The sequence below is a fragment of the Anguilla anguilla genome, chromosome 4 (genome assembly GCF_013347855.1).
Source record: "Anguilla anguilla isolate fAngAng1 chromosome 4, fAngAng1.pri, whole genome shotgun sequence".
Taxonomy (NCBI): Eukaryota; Metazoa; Chordata; class Actinopteri; order Anguilliformes; family Anguillidae; genus Anguilla; species Anguilla anguilla.
The window spans coordinates 20586984-20609777 of record NC_049204.1 but is presented as its reverse complement, the minus strand read 5'-3'; the positions used below and the strand labels follow the sequence as shown (position 1 = coordinate 20609777).

The 22794-nt window shown below is 42.5% G+C and overlaps 1 protein-coding gene across 6 annotated transcripts in view; it reads right to left on the bottom strand.

Moving 5' to 3' along the window:
- Positions 1–22794, bottom strand: part of slc12a7b (solute carrier family 12 member 7b) — a 69054-nt gene that overhangs the window by 29534 nt on the left and 16726 nt on the right. For all 6 annotated transcript variants that reach the window (XM_035413640.1, XM_035413641.1, XM_035413644.1 and 3 more), the window contains exon 2: positions 586–680. In XM_035413640.1, coding sequence (XP_035269531.1) covers positions 586–680 — 95 coding nt within the window. The remainder of the gene's footprint in view (positions 1–585; positions 681–22794) is intronic.

The following is a 22794-nucleotide window of genomic DNA, read 5'->3' as shown; positions in this document are numbered from 1 at the left end:
GTTTCCATTTTCAACCGGCATCTCATGCAAGTGCGTGGGGTGTGTACCAGGGACACGGCTCTGGAGCTGAGCAGCCCTTCACATGCTGAAGGTAATTTGGAGGCTAAAAATAAATAAATGGGTTTAAGAATGACTACTCTTAACGCATTCCATTTTTCAGAAATTCGACAGAGAGGCAGAAGCAGACCTCAAACCCTGCAATTCACTTTATTGGTGTGCTTTAATAGGAAGTATTGCATTCATGTGGAAAAAGGGAGAGAGGCAAAATGCATGGTGTATTCTGAGCATGGCACATCCTTTCAACACACAGAGAACAAAACACAGGAAAAGTAGCAGCTTCACAGTCATCCTTTGGCTATTATTAGTTCTAAAACCATTTCATTTGGGGACATTTAGTAGTTGAAAATTCATAGTTTATTATCTTAGTTTTTATTTGTATTTCAGGTAGATCCAATTATTAAGTTTCTTTGTGCAACAAAGAACACACTACAGCACACTGGGTACAATAGTCACAAAAAGATGTAACATTGAAGCAAAGTAATGATTATCAATGAAATCGTATAATAACAATAATTTGAGCTGTACCTCAAAGAGAGCCATGTTCTTCCCATCATAGAGAGTTCCTTTGTCATTGTCTGTGTTGTTGATGAATGGACTGCTCTCCTTTGGGTTGCCATCTCCTGTAAGAACCACAGAAAGAAAGGCCATCGATTCGAGTACAGACCTGCACTGAACAACAAACTATGGTACAACTGGAACATTACCCTTTCTGTGTTTAAAATTACAGATAATATCAGTGCACAGAGCTTCACAAAGGGAATCGTGTCAGAAAACCAAATGCAGAAAAAGGCGTCTTTCGGACAATGAATTCCAGAGTACACAAGAGAGAAAGAAAACATCTGAAAAACAAGTGTTGTGTTATTGCCAACACAGCACAGCTGAGACGTTTGGCTAGAAAACACAAGTGGGAAAGTCTCAGCAACTGCAACATTGTTATTTCCTTCTTCTTAATGCAGCACGTTACCCTAGAAAGGGTGAATTCCAAATTGAAAAAAAAAAAACTTTTAACTAAACAAAATAAACAATTCCCAAGGCTCCTTTTAGCAACATGAATGTCTGTTGCCATTGTAGTGGTCCAAAATGGATTTAAAGGGAAATTCCACCATAAAACAACATTAACATCATTTCACTGAAGTCATAACTTCTAAAGTTTCTTTTAAAGGCTGGCCAAAGCAAGCTCTGCACAGAAATAACAACAGTGGCATAGTAAATCTGATGGAGGTATACATCATAATGACACACACCTCTACCCTTGCTCATTTTTGAGGAACTACAATGGGCGAGTAATTTGAATTTTGAGATAGCCTTGCACCTCCCAACCTAGGTGGAGGGGGCGTACACTCGTACATTCTTTACGTGCTTGGCAGGTGCATCTGGAGGATATTTAGCATTCCTAATCACAGGCAGCCATTGCTTTCTCTCACCCTCTTCTTACAGCAGCTGGTAAAAATAAATTCCTCCCTTCGCTGATGTTAAACCCTTGAAATTTGCCAGACTACAGCAAAGTGGCATTTTCTTTTCAGAAGACCTTAAGCACACAAGTAAACTGAACTGAACACCGTAAACCTAGATTTTCGTTTAATGGCTAGCTTGCTAGCCAGTAACGGAAGCCTCTGTCAAAGAACAGCTTCCAGGCCGAGTAGAAATGCATAGCCCCTCCATTCAGTAGGAGTGACCACCTGTCACTGCCATTGTCTGACACCTGTCCATAGACTGTAAACGCCTGCCCCATCGTAGTCCATAGTAAAGCCAGAAAATGGGGCATGTGCAGTAGTTTGAGGCTATAGCTCTGCACTCACTAAAAGTACAGCCAGCTTTTAATCAGGAGGACAGCCACTCTTCTGCACATAAAAGAAAAAACCAGGGTGGCATTACCCTTTAAGCCACCATATGGCCTGAGAGATTGAGAACACAGTTCAGAACAAGTGAATCATCCACTGGGCACCGAGGTTTTATTGATTATATACAGTTAATGGATAGATATAATTGGTTAATGGTCAACCGGCAGCTGAAATGCAGGAGCCAGCATGCGCTGGTAGAACCAGCAGGGTTTATTTATGGACATCCTCTCAACCTAATGTATCTTTGCCTGTCTTTGGTAGCCTATAGTTCTTCCCTAGTTTGTAAACCAAGGCAGACCAAACAAAAGGTTAAACACTATCAGATTTTGCTAATTTTTTGTGTGCAATTGATTTAGCATAATGTGTTACACACAAAAAATCAGCTCTATGGAACTGGCAGATAAGACAGAGAAACCGTTAAGTACCAGACTTGGGAATACTATTTTATTTAACTTTTGCTCTGGAATTCTACTGAAAGCTAGCTCCTGTTGAAAGCTAGCTTTGTGTGATTTTAGTGGAAATACTTCAACTAAAAATAAATTTCTATAACAACTAGACAGCAATGGCTAAAGTTTGTATTAGACAGCACTCAAGTCACATACAAGATGCACCGCCCCAGGGTAATGCGTAAAGTATAATGGTTTTAATAGGAGGTTATACATGAATAGTTCCACATAACATAATACAACATCATACCAAACCTAATTGGGTCCATCACACTAGACCTACAGCAGTACAATGTGCTGAATCCAGGTACACATTATGTAGGCAGCTGTCTAGCAAGAAAATCTGTTCACACAAGTATCCGAATAATTTTGCTGTTGCTATTGATTTGTCAACCTACTCAGTGGCAGTTGAACAACAACAAGCAAAGAAACAAAATAATAGACAAAAACATAATTAGCAGGCATGCTAAGTCAAACTACTAGCTGACTGCAATAACAACAAAGCTAGCTAGTGAGGCTGGTCAGTTTAATTACCAACAATTATAAGGATAGACAGCTTAAACACTGTGACAAAAATTAAATTAAATTAAATTAACTTAATTAATAAAGGGGTAATTACAGTCACTGACTATGAATGTCTCTTGACCAGAGGTGGAAATTTTAGGGGTCAGAAAGGCATTTGGGTCATCCAGAGTTTAAATACTCAAAGCATACACTGGCCCATTATAGCTGTATCCCTCTGATTGATTATCCATTCTTACTTTAAGAGGTTCCCCTTGTTTCAGAGCTATTCCCTGATCTTTCCTAGAATAGGTTTGAATAAGCGTTCAAATAATCTCCATATAAATTGCAAAGAATTCCAGAAAAGACCACTGTGGAGGTTCTGCTCCTATTATTTGTCGCTAAATAAACAAGTTTGTCCAGCAGAACCTCAAACCTTCCCCCAGCTGTTATTGACTCCAACATGACCACTGGATGCACCCCTTCTCGGGCCAGGAGTTTGGCACTTCCTACACTCTCACCTTACCACTCGCAAGTAATCGGACTCCCCTCTTTCACAGCCTCAGGTTATTCCAAGTCCTTTGGCACCGCACTGCCTAACCTCAGATCTTTAGCTGGATAACCTGGAAAACTTCCCACTTTTTCTGAACCCCCAGCGATCTCTGCTCTTTCAGATTACAGTTAGTCCCCATGGCAACATTCCAAAGTTCCCGTGGTTGGAACGCCAGTAGCGCCTTTAGCGCTCCTAGTGGTCATTAACATTGACGTTCAATCTGTCTGCAGCCGAACTGATTCACAGGAGAACATTCTGGCACCAAACTGTGACCTGAGATGGGGGCCCTCCACTGTGGTGTACTGGTTCTCGTTGATCTCAGAAAGCAGATGATTCAACAGAGCAGCTTGTTGCTAATGTTCATTTGCCAACAACGCTACACTATATCCCCCAAGCCTAAAAAAAAGAAAAAAAAAATGTCTATCATCTACAACAACCAATATACTCTCCTGAGTGTAGCACTTTCAGGTTCTTGCTGCTTGTGATCTCTGACTTTGTCTGTACCTGTAACTTTCACTGCTGTCTTCATCTGGCATAGACTGCAATAAGAAGCTTCCTGCCTAAGCAGCGTGGTAATTATGTTACGTGGAAAATCAGTCAGAGTGCCCTTGTGCGATGCAATTTAAAAGACTATCATCAGTGAACAGAGTGTTTACACGCATGGAGGAATCAAATGAATTCAGTTACAAACGTATCAGATCTTCTCCAGCAAGACAGCCGTCACAGTAAAAGCCCTGATGGGGAAAGGCCATTGGCGGCAGTGAACTTTCAGGTAGTCACCGCCACCAGTTACATCAAATCCTCTTTGAATCGGGGGGATAATTCTGTGATCCACGCCGACTCCTGTGTCTAATTCTGGCTCAGAGTGCATTATGATTTGGGTGCAACGTGCAACGTGAGGCGGCTGAATGAGGATTTACTGCCTAAAACAGCCCTCGGGCAAAAGTCCCCAAGTTAATATGCGTGTCTCTATGGTGGAGGCGAAGAGCTGACATGTTGCATAGGTCAATCCCCGGTGACCAAGGTGAAATCAAAATTTTGCTTAGCCCTGGTCCTTTTTTTGGACTTTGAAAAGCTATTGGTGGCTGCAGTGGGCGGTGGTGAAATCTGTACAGCCACGGTACGGTAACAGCAGGATTAGCCAATGAGCCATCTGATTGGACAGGAACGATGAAATATTCCTAAGAACAAACATAGGTTCTAAACATGTTATAGCTGCCATTTCAAAGAAAATGAATTCAAAATATTTTAGCCAGGCTTATCCTTCTAAATTAAACAAATTTAAACTATTTTAGCAAAGCCACCCAACAGCCGAGAAGCAGGTGATCTTTGCACAGTGACCATTTGCCGAATAAGCATTTCTTGTCATAAAGCAAAATCTTGCAGTGTAAGGATCGCAGTACATATATTTGCATTCTAAGGCAGGAGGATGATGGTGAAAGCAGGAGGTCATGAAATGTACTCCCATGATATGCAGTCTACTTGAATATACAAGGGATAAGACTGTGACCTAGTTTGCGCGCATCATCGTTAGCGTCATGCGAGCCTGTTGGGCCGTTTCCAAGTTGCTGGAAAAGAGGCTTTGTCGCGCCCATCGAGAGTCACAGCGGATACCGAAGGCGGAGGGCCACGGCGGGCAGAGTAACCCTGAGCGCCTGTGGGGTCAGCACAGGCCACGTGGCTCGGGCTGCTTGTCTGTTGACACGGCGATGTGCGTGTCCTTCCTGTGTCGAGTTCGCAAAGCCAGATGCTTTGGAAGAATGTGTGAGATTCTCTGCATTCTTCTGCAAATCCATGCCCTGCACACACGCAGGCCAAGGCCAGTCCAATGAAAAGCACGTATCTCTGTCCAAGCGCATGGCGGGGCCCCGTAGCCTGATATCGAATCTAGGGGCCCACTGTTTTTAGCAGTCCTGCTTGCTCTAGCGTCGCTGCCCGGGGATGAGAAGCTGGAGTTGTCTAGGATGACAGTGCCTCATCGCTGATTGACAATCCCTGCTGGTGGATGGGGCGCCTGCAAGTCCATAGGCTGAGGTGAACATTTAGGGCCCTATTTACTAAGACCTTTAGCATGCGCGAAACCTTTTAGCACACGCAAAACTAATAACACGACCAATGATTGGTGCAAAACAAATACCACAACCAATCACTGCAGTCACTTGTCATGTTATTGGTTTTGCACGTGCTAAAAAGTTTTGCACATGCTAAAGGGCTTAGTAAATAGGGTCCTTGGTGTCTTCCTTTTACTCATTTCTGTGTGAGCCCGACATGTGAATAGTGGCGCGATAAGAAACGGTGGTGTCTTGTCTGCTCTCTCCCAAATCTCCCGAGGTGCCGATATACAAAAACACAAACACTTGAGCAAGCCAAACTTTCCCCAAATGGAAAAAAAGGGGAAAAGCATAAGACATAAAAACAAACACATATCCAAATGGCTGAGATCAAGCCACTTGTGGTATTTTTGCTATAAATAACAAAGAAAATTCAGAGGAAGAGACAATCATCTCTCTCAAAGGACTCCATCTACTGGACGCACTAATCTTATTAGTCAAACATCATGTTGGCAGCAGATAGCTAGCCAAAAAAGGAATCGGCAAGTTAAGGAGCTAAATGCCACTACTTTTTTTTCCTCCAAATTTTTACATTTAAACATGCGGAAATTGGCTACGCCATTTTAACAGACGTTTTTAAAGGCTGAAAAACTAGCAAATTCCTCGTAGAGGAAAAACGTGTCAATGCCAAATGCAAGCAAGTCAATGCTTTCAATACTGTGTGCTTATTTAAAGAATTAACTTTGGGTTGCAGTACATTAATCAGAATCTACCGACCCACCCACTAATCTAAAATGACTAAATCAATACAAAATTCAGTCTTCAATGAACAACATACCCAATTCTAACCACAGGTGCTAACACATGCATGCACTCACTCCCATACACACATACAAGTGCAAAAATATCTAACAAGATCCTCAGTTAATCCTATCAGTGTGCGAGCTGGGCTTCAGTGAATTTTTTTACAAAGACAATGCATTTGAAGGGATGTTGTCAATCTCCAAATCATCAGTTAAAACAAGTTCTGTGAAACAGTTGCGCTTCAATAAATGGATTCAACAAACGATCAGTGTTGCTGGCATGAAGATACCTTCACTCCAATAGCTGTTTGCATGTGCTGAGAATAGGCTACATAGTATCCACTTTCACTAGCATTGGCACAATAAGCAAGCTTCAAATAACACACACTGGCAATAATAACTTGAATTCAAACCACTAGTTGACCGTTTTTAATCAATTTGTTTGAACGCACACCCCGCTTTCCCCCATCCAGCTTGTTTACAGTAGCGGCTGTACTGAAATACTGACACAGCAGAGTGCATTATGTAATGAACGATGGTGGTAGAGGGGAAAAAAGCATACAAATTTATCCAAACTTCAACTTAAAATAAATTATATTTTAAAATCACAGCGCGCCAGCACTTTTGTCTATTTAACTACGAAATCGAGATTTATTGTATATATATATATATATATATATATATATATATATATATATATATTTAAAGATTCAATCCATTCCTATACTATCCTGTTCTTTCACTGGTGTTTGTTGAGGCTGATGTGGTCTGCCACAGTCCTGGTTCCTTACAGAGAGTGCCTGGCCTGCCTCTGTTGATGAATGAGTGCAGCTGTGGAGACCGTCCCATGAACAGATACTGTGCCGCACGCAGGGACATCAACTGACCTACAGCACCAGCTGTTACAATAGGCTGTGCGGTGAAAATAAAACACAAAGCATCTGGAGAAGGCTTCCCACCGAAATTCTAAAGAGTAATAAGGTCACTGGCTGCAAAAAACGCCTTTTCCCATACCATTCTGCCGACTCCAAGCACAACGCACACTGTCCTTAAATGCATAATGCACTTAAACGCACTTCAAACACTGTGCGTACATAAAATCACGAAGCTGTGAACAAAAATAAGGAACAAAAAACACCCTTTCCTAAAAACTACACTCAAACATTTGATCCCTGGCTTGGTAACCCATAGCTACATCACTAAAACAAAAAATGGTACATGTGTGGTATCAATAATGCTTGAGACATATGACAACAGACTGTGAAAAGGTTTATCTCCTAGAGATTTTAAAAAATACTGGCTCTGAATCTTTTTAGTCAATTAACATTGATAAGTTAACAGATATGAGAAAACAGATAGGGCAGCTCGAGAACCCTGATCACTGTACAGTTTAGATAATGGAGATGAATAAGACAACGTTATAAAGTAGAAAGAATGAACATCAAGGAATGTCACCTTGCAGGTTTGTTTGCCTGCCTATGCCTAATTATATTCTCATAAGAACAAAATGTTTGTTCCAAATATGTTAGCGAACTACAAAGACGTCCAGCACGCTACGTCTACTCTGTTTTTCAAAAAAAAAAGAAAAAAAGATAGCTTTCATACAACTACACTGTTTCATACAACTATGCAGGGTTATACTGTGCTCCTGGCTACAATAAAATCTTATGAGAAACACAAACAAGAAAAGTAATTCAACTCAACTGCATGCAATCACTCTTATCAAACGACAAAACAAACATGAAGCTAATCTCCAGAATCATAAATGGAGATTCAGATGTGGACCTGCGAGCTGTGTGAAAGCATCAGATAACACGCTAATGAAGAGGCCACGCATCTCAGTCTCTATGGTAATAAACGGCCACGCGCTCTATTTATAACCGCTAAGCTCCAGCAGGGGCAGATCAGTAAGCTGCCTAGCGCACCTATGTTGGGCGCGCGGCTGACGGGGAGATGGAACTCTCGCTCCAATCCCTTCATCTAACACTCCGTTAGTCAGGGCGCAGGGCGCCCGGCACACCAGGTAAAGCAAAAAGCACGGGCGCCGAAACGCCACCTGAGCCCCCCCGAGAGCCCGGGGGCGACGCTCGCGTCCCCTCCGCAGCGAGGCCGGCTCCAGCCCGGACGGGGAGGATAAGTTCCGGCGGGTTGTGTGAAAAGCGGTAGGCAGCCCACGGTCCACTCACCCAGGTGCGAGCAGTGCTCCAGCTCCATGGCGAGGAGGGGAGGGGGAGCCGGGAGGGTGGGGGAAGTTGGGGGGCCCTGGTTTCCTGCGCTGCGGGGTCCAGGCAGAGGCCCTGCCGGAATAGGGGGGGGGGGGGTCCCAGGTGCGATGCGAAGCTGCTCTGTGCCGCGCCGACGCTGCTCTGCGCTGCGGTGCGCTCTGGGGATCAGCCGCTCTGACACTGAGCGAGGCGGCAGCGCGGCATCAGCCCCTGAGCTCCTGATCCCTGACCATCGCCACTCACAGAGGAGGAGGAGGAGGAGGAGGAGGGTCCAGAGCGCAGACACAAACGCACGGGATCACGTGTCCACACGCAGCAGCGATGCGGGATGCGCAACGTTCTCACGACGCGGGGACGGCGTACTCCCAACCCCCCCCCCACGCTCCCTCCCCACACTCCCTCCCGCGCTCCTCGAGTTGCGGAAAACACGCCAAACACCCTCCCGCAGCTGCCTTCTCATGACTCAGAAACCGCCAGCTTGCAAACACGCTTCTGCCTCAGAATGAAACTGAAATCTGGACATTCTGAAAAACAGCCATCCCAGCTTCATCCAAATCAGACCAAAACATTTGTCTTTCCATAAAAGAAAAAAGTTTGATATATAAATAATTCAGTGTTATAATCGGTCTATACATAATGAACAGAATTAGCATAATATGCAAATAACTTGTATTCATATCAGTCTGCAGGCCCACACTATGCTAGAACATAGCCTACATGAAGCGACACCCCAAGATACACGCATCCATCATGCCTCTTTCCCTAGGTAAGTTCATGCTAAAAACTTACCTAGTGTCTATAATATATAATATTAAAAAAATCATAGAGGACAGGGATTTGGTGATGCAGACACAAGACAAATCCAGCTTTGGTCTATAATTGTTTCTGAAAGGGAGCATTTTGAATGAAGAATTTTTTAATATTTTATTTCTTATTAAGATTTTCGTGAGCGAGAAGTCAACGTATGTCAATGAGATAGAGACGCTTGGTATGCCGGTAGCTATGGCGATAGCTTTCTATAAACCCCCGGTGAACTGTAGAGTAAAGTTTATTCCAGTGAATCAGCTGCATTCCAATCAAAGAACTTCTCATTTGGTGCATTCTTGTGACTGAAGTGCAGGCAAATTTGTCTGTGTTGAGGACCAGCTAGAACCAGTTTCTACTGGAGCCAGACTGGGACGGTATAAGGCATACTTCTGGTCTGGGAAAAGTTTTGTCCCACAGAGATGCAGGGAATGCAATTACTAAAAGCCAAATGAGCACTCCCAGGGTGTGGAGCTGTGCGGCACATAACACAGACCACAGAATATCTACCTAAAACAATGCAGGAATCGTGAGACACCACACAGGACAGAACGTTCTGGACAGAAGCCACTTGGCCACTTGTATTACTTGGCCATCTCAAAGGCCAAGTAATACAATTCACTCATACACTACATGAAATACTGCAGGTGATACATTACTGTGCCAGCCATGAGGAGTATTACTATTACTGTATAATAAGCATCAGATTTTAAATAATCCACTTTAAAAATCTGATGTTAACTGATCATAATTGACTTGCGGTCTTCATATAAATCTATCCACAATTATTTTATATTTTTTGTTCAAATCATAAATTTAGCTATATATCACATAACACTGAATGGTCATGATGTTTAAAGCATCCTTTCTAACCAGCAACAAAAAACCCACACCAAAACACAGACATATCTCACTGGCTACTTCTACTGATGGCAAAACCAGTGCACCTACTGCAGAACCTGGTGTCGCCACAGGTAGTCAAGCAACACTCTCAAATGTACAGTACAATGCTGTATACACGAGTACAGCCTTTATAGACTTAATCAAGTTATTTAGCAGAACAGAGGAGTACATGAGAGCTAAGGGTCTGAGTTCAACCCCACATTACTACACCATTGCATAATTAATTATACTGCGCTATAACGTCCTTTACAAAAACTTCCACTGTTTAAAATCCTTATTGGAACGTATGTGTTCGGCTAAATTTAAGGAGGTAAAATATCAAATTATACAAACCCTGCTAAGAATTTAGCAAAAAGTAAGATTGTTTGGAGAGTAATGTTCATCTGGGATTTACGTCCAGGACCTTTGACACAACATGACAATCTTAACACACAAACAAAGAGCCAATTAATGGAAATCTTAAGATATCATCTCTGAGAAATCTCTACAATGGGTTTCAAAAGCTTTAATCTGCAACAACACTATTACATTAGCTATGAGTGTAACACTGCATGTTTTTATTATTATCTCCTATGTCAAGAAACACAACAGTAATAAAACCAAGCTGGGTGATCATGTGTCAGGGAAAAACTGACCAGGCAGCAACTGTTGTACACCGGAATTCTCAATTTACTTAAATGGAATGTGACTTGATTTTTTTTAAACCTAGCAGAAATCCCCGCATTGGCACATGTTAAAAAGCATGTAAGGCCACAGCTCTTATGAAGATCAAGAGCTGACACCTTGTAGAGGATTCAGTGAACAGAAAATAGGCATATGAACTGAATAACATCACAGTGAATGGTAGTGGACTTCCCTCAAGCCTAGTCCAAGCAACATCAACACAGACCACTGCCATCTTGAGAGAGCTTCCATTACGGGACTTGAGGTGCCCCGCCCACGTACTGCACTTGAACACTGTGGAGGCGAAGACAAGCCAAGAGACCCAGCAGACAGGCTCAAGCAGAAGGGCCAGCAAAGCTGAAGCCTTGCTCACTATTCATTAATCACCCCTATAATAGCATGTGAACAGGGCGGTAATCACATAACCAGATTAGTGCAATCCTGTCCTTTTTATAAAGCACGCAGCAAAGGGAGATAAGGTGGGGACAGGAGAAGGTTCCTCCTAAGAAATAGCAACACAATATGGTCGTGGAGATAGAGGGCTTCATACACAGTTAAAAAATTTTAACATTGTGGGAAAAAAAGAGTTCACCTTTTGAATAAACTGAGAAGTACCCTAAAATATTTGATCGCCAATTGACTCTTCCCCTTTTTGGCTGGTTGAGTTGAATTCATATCAACTGTAATGTTCTCCAGTGCTGCAATGAGTGCGGACAATTATTCTAAGTGATATCCTTACAGGTTACAAACTCTTGCTCAGGGTTTCCTCAACCAAACTGAAATCAAAGCGATTCAACAGCTGGGACTTAACTGAACTCTGCCAACCTGACTGACCCACCTCTTATTTAAACTACAAACACAACGTTTTGTCTGGGAGGCGAACGTTTACACTATGTGTTCACAAATAGTCTTGAAACTGCTGATCCTCTGTCCTTCTTCGTCTGGGGATTCATGTTGAAGCTCAGAGGAGACTTGGCCTATTTCAGGGTCCAGCACGTGTAAATGGATCTTAAGTCATGCAAGTCACGCTGGATGAGGGTGTCAGCAAGAATGTAATTTTAAAAATTTAGTGACACCGAGGTCGTAGTTCTTTGCAACGCAGTGGACCTGGATTCCTTCATGTAAACACACGGCTGATTATGTAACGGGGAGGAACAGGACAGTGAGGAGGTGGAGGTCAGCCAGGAGGGCTGGTCTTAGAGGCTCAGAGGTGCTTTAAGGAATCTGACACTCCCCACTGTCCTGAGGGCTGAACAGCTCCTAACACTGCACACAGGGAGACACACACACACGCACATGCGCGCGTGCGCACACACAAAGTAACACACTCAAACAGACAAGTACGTAGACACTGAAAAAGACGCTTAAAGTACAAATACAGACAGACAGACAGCCTGCAGCCCTCGCCACCACGGATCCCGCAGCCAAACCAGGCTTCCCTCAGCTGAAATGAATACAGACACTGACTCCCCCTCCGAAGGTACATGCTCGCATGGATCGCTTACCAATATGGCCCACAAGAAGCTGCTCAGTGCTGCGTTAATGAAAAAAATGACCACTATCAAAGAGGACGAGTGGCAATTTGCGCTTCCCATTCAGAGCGGTCTTCTCCATTCGTCTAGTCTCTTTTCAGATCTGTTTTCCTCTATCTACATGAAGTGGTCATGCAGAATGGAAAAGGACAGTTCATGCCACATAAGATCAGAGGCAGTGGGGCGCTCTTTCTTTTATGGCTTTTGTTCACCATATTATGCGTGATGTTGCTATGGCCACAAGGTATAATAGAGATACTGGTTACCCTAAACACAAAGGACTGTTGTTAACATAATTTCATATCGTCTAGACAAGGGATGTAAGATAATATTTGGGGGTCATGTCGGTATCGCCAATAATAGTTGAAAATAACCATATTCATACTAAGATTATGGAAGATGTGATGGTCCGATGGGACAACGCATCATACATACCCGAGGGAGGAGGCACATTTCATGCGCCGCTGATGCTGTGAATTTCATTAAAATGTAAGCTGTGTGTGTTTCAGCCGGTGTTGAATGTGGAGAGCAGAAAGAGAACAGCTTGTTCTACAGCTAATTTTATGTAATGTTGTTCTCTAAAACTAAGCTACAGGGATGGGTTACATGCTCTCTGCTTAATGATAAAGTAAGCAAATAAAATTTGTTTACGTTTTTCTACATAAGTTGTCTGACCTCGGTGCTCATCTACTTCTACCATGAATGTGGAAACTTTTAGCCAATAGGGCCAGGCAAATACTGGTCATTAATATCACCCCAGAATTTCCATATCACACATAGTCTAGACACTCACTCATTCATATGGGAGGACTGTTGATATAAAATACGATAAAAATATATACCTTACCCTTAGGATTTTTAAACAATTCTGCAACCACGTGGACTCATTCACATGGCAAATTCAAAGGCATAGTACGAATTCTCAGTGTGTAAAATTCATATAATTCACAATGCAATGATTCAGAGACAAACAAACTCTTCTTAAGCTTCATAATATCTCAGCAAAACGTACTCCTCAACCTGGCAGCCGAAAACAAGATGATAAAATTGCAGTAACAGTATAGCTAGTTAGCATCTTTACAGCATCTGCAAACAGCAAATGGAATTCACCAAAAGTGTAACCATTATCTCATACAAAACTCTGCCATCTTCACTTAGTGAACTGACAACTACTGTCACTACGAGCCCCACTTCCTTTAGAACAAAAACCCGATGGAAAAATATTCTACAAGACACAGGAACCGCTAAAAGGAAGAGGGTATTCCAGTTGTGTATATGCGCACTGTAAAGCCTGGGAAACTAGTTCTGCACACTCAGTTGTGTAATGTGTGTGATCCCTGCTAAGTCACAGTTATCCCATGACAGCGACACGGCCTTGACTCAAACAGAGGGGGAGGGGCAAACTTCTTCATTCTGTCCCACTCACACTCGGTTCCCATTTCCAAAAGATCTGAGACAAAAGAACAAAAGTAAAAAAAGAAGTAAAAAGAAGAATGAAAGGACACTTGCTCAGGGCCTTGAAAGGGCCTTGAACAAATATGACCAAACTATACCCACATAAGCAGTATCTCCAAAATATTTTTGAATGCATCAGAAAAAATATGAAGCCATCTTAGGTCAAAAATACTACATCAGTTTTTAAAGGGAACACAGGGCGGGGAAAAAAAGTCTTGGCATTACTGCTTTCAGCATGTTCAACCTCACATGATGATGACTAATGTCAAATCAACATGTAGGTCTAGGTGAGAACAAACAGAAAGGCCACTGGTTAATCAGCTACCAGTAAAAAATTCATGCCAGCAACGTAAGGCACAACGTGTACAGGGCTGCACTCCAGAAAGATCAGTGTACTCACTCAAATACTTCATATCTGTGTGCAAACCTACTTAGCCAGTAACACCACAGATATGTAGCACATTAAGGGATATCTGATAGAAAGAAAGAAATATGACACTGTCGTCACAAATAGTTAGCACGATACATTTAGTGATAATTGATATCACAATAAAACAGACTCAGTTTACATGAAATAGATAAATAGGCTAAATAAAGCAAGTGCTCTAACTAGACTGTAATTTGAGTCTGAAGGATGCTAGGTTTCAGATGCAGATATGACATAGCTTGGTGTCAGGAAACGTGTGCAGCAGAGATAGCTCGCTGAGAGGCGAACAGTAAGGGCTCTGGATGGCTGTATTAGGGAGAAGAGATGAGAGGGAAAGGGAAGGCTAGTCCCCGCTCTCCCAGAAGGTGTCACTGTCAGATAGTAATGCTCGCTGCACAACGCCCCTGACATGTGTGAACTGAACCTGCTGTAAGAGGGTAACGTCTCACTGGTGGTGATCGCACATGCATTCAACGTATGTTTTTAAAATCCCACTCTCTCCCTCCCTCCAGAAAACCTGGTCCAATGTGACTGAGACTTTCCATATTCTAAATTTTGCTTTGGGAAAAATGACTGTTGTTTTTCTCCATTTATATTCTGTGAAAAACATTTACAGTACAGTAAATGATTGCATAACATATGTGCATGTTATATTTAACAAGCTGCCAACACGACTGTTTTTCATTCATTTTCTCTTGCACTTAAAATATGTTTGAGGACACTGGGTCATTGGTGAGCCTGTCACAACGTACCGATGGGATTCATAGGGTTAACACAACACTGACTGTGGCCTTGTGGCTAATGCTGAAAAAACTGATAAGCAAATATTATCATATGACCAAAATACAACTATAAACATTTTTTAATCAATTCAGACTAAACTAAAAACTAAACTTAGACTAAACCCAAACCAAAATTCCCCTAAAGTATCACTGAGAATAAACTGTATACAGAGAATCCTTAATTGCCACAGACTGTGGTTGTGCTACTACCCTCAGTTACCTTTTCAGAGCATAATGCACACATCCAAAATTTTTGCACTGTGGCCAGGTCAATAGTTGAATATAACAGAAAAAAATTCTGTTGAACGCACAGATGCACACACTACAATGTGCAATTAATTGGCAGAACACTGGAGAACATTTTTAGCCACCTAAAGATAATTTCCTATGACTGCCCTCCATTGTGCTATGAAGACAAAAGTGGACAGGCAGTGATAGTTATAGTGGAAGGTGATAGTGCTGTGACTGTGCAGTGCTTTCAGACCACTTCAGGACCATAAAGCAGTTAATTATAGCTGTATTTTGTAGAAGAGAATAATCAAACCACTTGTTTTAACTCGAGATCGGCGCTGAAGAGGCCTTCTCAAAAATGAGCCAGCTGCTGTGAACGTCACACCATGTCAAGCACTGGACCTCCACTGCAATCCCCACAGCAGTTCGTGAGAGCGCAGTACCCACTATGTGCCCCACTCTGGGGTTTCATATTCAAGGTTTTCAAAGCAGCCAAAAACATCGCACACAAAAGGGTGGAAGCAGCAGCAGGCGCACCCATTGTGTAGGGAAGTGAAAGGCTAACCGGAGTGTGGTCTCTCGCTTTCTCACTCAGCCTCTCCCTGTGACCCTGCTGGGCGTGTGGGACCGCTGAGTAAGACGGTCTACAGAGAGACATAAAAGTCCTCCTCTCTGAGCTGGCCGGAGCCTTCTGAGGTTAAGATTCTGAGCTGTGCACTGCTCTCCTGAAGAACCTCATAGCCTGAGTGAATTAGCAATGGAGTCCGTAATTCCAACTGCAACGACGCATTCCTTTCACATTCCAAAGAAATGGCTAGGACACGGATGCGGGTGGTATACAATGGATCCATTTCTACGGGACTACAACTTTGAGCACGCCAGCCTCGCACAGAGTAGGGTGGATTCAAATGGACATGCTGAGAAGATGATTAATGCTGGGCAGAACCGCTGGTCACTAATTCCTCTCGAAGGAGAGCCAGAGAGCAGGAGGTAAGAGTGCAGGTATGAGAGCGGGAAGTGTGTGGAGGCTCTTATCTTCTGGTCCACACTGCAGGGCTGCTGGAGGGGAGAAGGAAGGAGAAGAGAGGTGCTGGTTGTAAGGCAGGAAACAGGAAGTGCTGTGAGAGGGCAGTATTTCTGAGGACACACTCACTTCAGTTCCAAGCCCTCAGTAATGCTTGACCTTAAAAGCAAAGTGTGCCGCGTCCTTCCAAATGCATTAGAGTCTTTTTAAGGTCCCTTTAAAGCTGCCTCCAATTATTAGCAAAATTCATTCATATTATTTTCATCTTATTATTTTCACCACGGCTTGGTTACACTGTCATTTTCCACTCTCATAACCCATTTTCCTTAATTTTTTAAAGTGCATTGATAAGAGTGCTTCGAGTGGTGCTAGTGGGAACTTTGCAGGAAAAAGCACTCAACTAATTTCTATTTTTATTACATGTCCCCCTTTCTTTGAAAAAGCCTCATGCATCCACCTTGTTAATAAGTTAAGCACAGCCCAGCAAGTAAACTTGTTGGAAGCGGACAGCCGTGCAGTCACCTTAACTTATACACAGTTATACACAGCCAAGCTGCCAGTAAGACATTTCGGTTTTGGCAATGGCCAGAAATTACGCTGTGCAAAGAATAATAACAATTAAATTGTGCTAGTGCAGACAACAGACAACGGCGCAAAACGGACATAATGTCGTTTTAATGTCGATGCACCATGTGGCAGACTGCATTACGGTGAAGAGCAGCCAATGTGTTCTCCTAAACTGATAACAGATGTTACAGTGTTGAGCAGGGCCTATAAGTACAACCGAGCATTCCAACTAGGACAAAGGCAAAAATCAGTTATACAGATTTATTTAAAAAAACGTTATTTATGGAACAAAATCCATATAAAAACACTGACTAATTCTAAAAAGTTTAAATCTGTATTTCTTGTGCATGATTTACCACTTTGTATATTGTGTAGCAAGCATTCATAAGGAAGTCATCATTCTCTTGGCTATATAGTTCCCTCTCACTGTGTCAAAACATAAAATTCTGATATTATTGGAGTCACTTTCCAACACAAACAGCAGCACATACCATCCGATTAAAACTCTGAAATCTGGACAGAGGAGATTCATACATTATTTGCACTGTTTAAGTAAACAAAATGAACACGTATCTCAAACACAGCCATTAGTGTAAACAGAAGAGCATCAGGTGTAGATACGATTTCTGCTGTAAGGCTGAAAAGGTCACGCACGTTGTTATTATCCTGTCCTGCATTTTGTCACTGAGCTTGTGACAGCTTTGGAGCCGAAAGGACAGTGGCCTCTGTTTCTTATCACTGCGGCTGAAGTTTCCGAATGGCAAAGTTCAAGTGTCCACGGCGAAGCGGAGCGAAATCCGGTCTTAACCGGTCCTCTGTAACAACGAGGCCCAGTAGCAGGGACACCAAATTCAGGAGGCCCCTGATCCAACCTACGTTTCGCATGACATTTCACCCTCTGGCAGTTGCAAAACAGGAGGTGAGAGGTCACAGAGTGCTCCACATCTGGAGTCCGTCTGAGTGGCCCAAGGGGAAACGGGTGTCCGCGGATTTCCTAACCGTGAAGGCCGGAAATAGGGCCACTGCAGCGAGCAGGTGTTCAAATGCCATAACGTCAAGGTCAAGGACTGCTCTTCTCTAACTGAACCCATTCAAAGTTTTTATTTTAAATGATATGCTTCACTACAGTGCCAGCCAATGTCACAATAAAAAGACAGTTCTGTTCAACACTGTGACTAAAGCTAACCAAGTAACTACATCAACTACACTGTTCATTTGAATAAATACCACATACAAACCACAAAATCTGATAGCCTGGTGGTTGTGAAATGAAGCGTATGCACATTATAACTGAAACTTCTAACTGGGAGCTTTAGAACCTTCCAGTGCCAAGCAGAAGATACTGGATATTCTCTATCACAGAAAGCATAGGCAAGACAAATCTGCTTGAAACATGCTTATAAAACCTAAATTGGTTATGAGTACAGTACAAGTAAAGTTAATATGGTTCATTTTCACAATTCACAAACTCTCTACGCCTATGTCAATCTTTCAATGTTTGCCAATACCATTTTAAAAGGCATGCAAAATTCATACCAAACCTTTGCATACATAGTCATAATGAACACTGGAGCGTATTTGTATTCAGTACCAGCATTTGAATTGGTCACACATCAGAGGATCACAAAATGTGTAGTGTGTGATGTTCCATATTTTCTGAGAAAAATAAGTGAATGTCAGATGAACCTGGCACCACTGTTATTATGTAAAATTGACACTACCGGGAAAAGCTGAACATGCACGACTGAACATACCTATAAAAAACCACAGGTCTCCCCATCTTTTGCCAACTAGCCAGCCGTGGGTTTATCTGCTTGAAGGCTATGGCATTGTTAGTGGAAACATAAAACACCCTCATGCGGACAATAAAAACTACAGATAAATTTTAATTTCCAAATGTGCCATTTCAGCTGATTCACGGGTAGCGTTTTACCTTGTATGGACAAAAACTGTGGAGAAAACAATTTATTTGTTTTTTTGTGTGCATTTTTAAAAAAAGATGACGGTATATGCCTTGGAGACAGTTCTACATGAAAGCGCTTGGACATTCCAACTTAATTATCCTCTAGGCATGCCGCTGTTACTCAACAGGGGATTTCAGAAGACAATACTGTGTCTCTGTTCAAGAGTGCTGCAGGTAGAGTTGTTTTCGTGTAAGGGGAAAAAAGAGGGAAAGTTAAAAATGAGAAATTCAGCAGATGCAAGGCAAGAAACTCTACGAATATGAAAGTATAAAATGACAGTTGACAACCACACACAGAAATGCTGAGGCATAAGGAAGGTTCGAGGAACAATTTGAAGCAAGTGGCGTTAAAAGTGAACAATGCAGGACAACACAGAACAAAAGTAGCTAAAGATGTTCCCGTCGTGCGTAAATGCAGCGGATGGCCTTCGAAGAATTGCGCGTTCTTTTGACGTAAAAGGAATTCCTGTCAAGGATCGTATGGCCCGTGCACAAATTCTTCCCTGATTGGATTTTCCACTCCGACAGAGAAATGGCATCCAGACGTCACCTCTGGAATGGACCTACAACGCCGGTCCGGCAAACGTTTTTGCAGTGCGTATGTGCTCCAAACCTCCCGTTTCTTTATGAACCGCTTCCTTGGGTACAGCTAATCTAATTACTTTGTGCCGCGCCATCGGCTTGCATAATGAGAGCTGAAGCGCGTGCGCCGAGGAACTCCTTAGTGGCATTTCATCATGCTTCCGAAGCACTTCCTGTGGCAATGCTTCTACCAGAAAACATGCCTAAAGGCTACAACCAGCTTGGAGCTACTTTATATCACCCCCTCCCCTCCCCCCCTCCCCTCCACAACACACTCAGTGTAAACATTCCTGATGTAGAAGCACTCCTGATTTACACGTTGCACAATTTCTGCCTCGCATGTAGAAAAGCCCCGAGTTCAACCCGTAATGAAACGTATAAAAAATGACATCATGCATTTAGAAGCAAGCGCTGTGCTCCGGAACCTCTAAATGGGATTGGAGTGATTTGGAAACGTTAGGCTGCATACCATCCGAATTTAATTTATGGCAGACAGGGACCTCGACTACTTCCAAGAAAGTTGAAGTACTTCCTTTGTTGGGATCCATAATACAATGTGTGCTGCTGTCTCAATGACCTTCATTAGAACATTCTCTATGCTCTCTTGATAAACTATCTACTTTCACACATGGAACATATTGCTGTATTAAATTTTCCAACAATGCTAGCGACTTCTCTTGATCACACAACCAACAACTACTGAAGTAGGTCAAGAGCATAACCAAGACGTATAGGCCTACAGTCATATGAGGTATGATTTTGCTACTAGCCAGTAGCTAGGTAATGTTAAGTAGCTTGCTAATGAAAAATAAGTGAATCAAAGCAGTCCCTACGAGAACTTTAAAAACTTTTATTTAACTGTAAGAAATTAACTTTGCGTGCTTGATACACTAATGTTGTGGCTTTGTTCACAGTAACGTTGAAATAGAACATTTCTGTAAACGTTAACTGGTCTTAATTGCCGGAACAACTTTTCCAGAATACCAACTCCAGCTCTGACTGACACATGATGCCTAAACAGTAAAGTTCCATAACGCTACAGGATAAAGCTGCATGTCTTAAGAAGGGTCATGAGGACTGCAAGGCTCCTCTATTTTGCCATGGCACTACCTACTGTGCTGAGAATATCAAAAGCCTGTCACTGTAGTCCTATGGTCCGCTCAAGTCAATAAGCTTTTTAGCAGTTGTGATATCCTCCACACAATGAAACACAAAGAAAAAAAGCCCACACTAGCCAGGGCAGGTTACGGTACATGTCACAAGGCTTATGAAGAAACCTACCTGAGACTGGCATCAACAAACAGCACAGTGACTGTATACTTGCATGTACGCAGCCTGTTTTTGTCATTCGTTCCCATTCCAATATGAGGTAGCCTACTCCCTCGATTCATTATGAATTCCAGAATCCTCTAATGCCTTGTTTGCTTGCCCGGGTTATTAATACAGAATGTGCTTGTTGTGTTTGGAAGGGGTGTGTGTAATCACTGTCCAGATAATGTTCAGAGTCACGGTGAACACAAACATCTCACATCCTCCAAAAACAGCCTTGGCTAAAAGAAAACGTGGCCTCCAGGGAAGAGGATCTGATCCATCTCCACAGTGAACTTGCTCAGCCAAAAAAAATATGCCACAATAATAATACTACTATTGGTACAGCAATAGGCTAAACCCCAAGGATTAAGCATTTCAGCTGTCACATAAAGCGATTACATTAGCATTCAGCTTTTCTACATGATAGATTATAATGAACAAAACCTTAATTAGACATGCACGTTTAATTTACAATTCCTGACACCATCGCCTGATTTTACATGTCTTCCGCGTATGCCATTACTGTCACCGCCTGGCTTTCTCTCTCATGCAACAGCCAACTAGATTTAACCCGTCACACCAGTTGGTAAGGTCAACCCTGCCAGAGCAGATTACTTGAATTATTTAATTTGTTAAAGGGGAATTCCACTCTGGGTTTTTCTTATATTTGTAGCAGAGTAGCAGTACTCCTGATTAAAATTAGCTCTCAGCCAGCTCTTTACCTGTAGTGAGTGAGAGATATAGCCCAAAATCACTGTCCATGCTCCAGGTACCTGCTTTGCTATAGGCAACATCAGGGTGGGAGCTTACAGTCTATGGGCGGGCATCAGACAACAGCAGGTTTCCACTCCTCCTGAAATACAAACGGAGGGGCTGGGCATTACTACTTGCCCGGGAAGCCGTTCTTCTACTCGCTAACAAGCTAGCCACTGAAGAAAGAAAATTTAGGTTTATAGTATTCAGTTAACTTTCGTGCTTAAGTTGTACTGAAAAGGAAATGCCACTTTGCGGTACTGTGGCAAATTGCAAGGGTTGAACATCAGCGAAAGAATAAATGTATTTTTATCAACTGAGGAAAGTTGAGGGTAAGTGAAAGCAATGTCTGACCGCAATTGGGAACGCTAAATATCCTCCAGACACACCTGAGACACAGATAAAGAATGTGCAAGTGTGGCTTTTTCACACAATTTATTTGAGAATATTCCGGCAAGACTGTTGGACATACCGACAGACCATCTGTTAGCTTGCCTGCCACCTTAGCCTAGTATGGGAGGTCAGGGGGTGGTATTTAATTAAAATTACCTGCCCAAAAATGAGAAAGAGTAGAGGTGTACGTCATTATTATGTATACTTCTACCAAATTTGCACCTTTTGCTGCTGATATTTCTGAGCACAGACCAGCCACTAAGAGAGACTTAGTTACGCATTGATCTATTAAATGAGGTTAATGTTGTTTTGTGTTGAACTTCCCCTCTAAAAGAAGATCACATGAAACTTTTATAACATAACTAGCATGTTCAGGTAAATCAAAAAGAAATATGGAATCCTGGGCTCTAATTAAAACGTCAGCCTGATAAAACTATGAGAGATGGTGTCCCACTGCAGTGGAAGTGGTCTAATGAACACTTGGTGGGCTAGGCTATATCAAATAAAACTTTCCCCTTTTAACTGTATTGCCGCTGTATAGCCTGAAGGTATATTTTGTCAAGCTGGTTTCCGTTCACATCCGACACAAACGAATGAAGTTTTAACCATCAACGTCCATTCTATGAAACAATTAAATGTGTCATTTCAGGTTAGACCTCTTTAAAAGATACGGTCCCACCACACAGTATTCAGCCTGTATGCAGTCATTTTGCATTTACATTGAACACTTTTAGCAAACTCTTACCCAGAGCAACTTACAAAGCTTGCATTCTTTCCACACACACAATCCATTTATAGAGCTGGATATTTTCTGCAGCAATTAAGGATAAGCACCTTGCTCAAGAGTACAACGACAGTGTCCCTCCAAGAAACTGAACTTGCAACCTTGGAGCGACAAGCCCTGTTCACCATTATGCTACACCG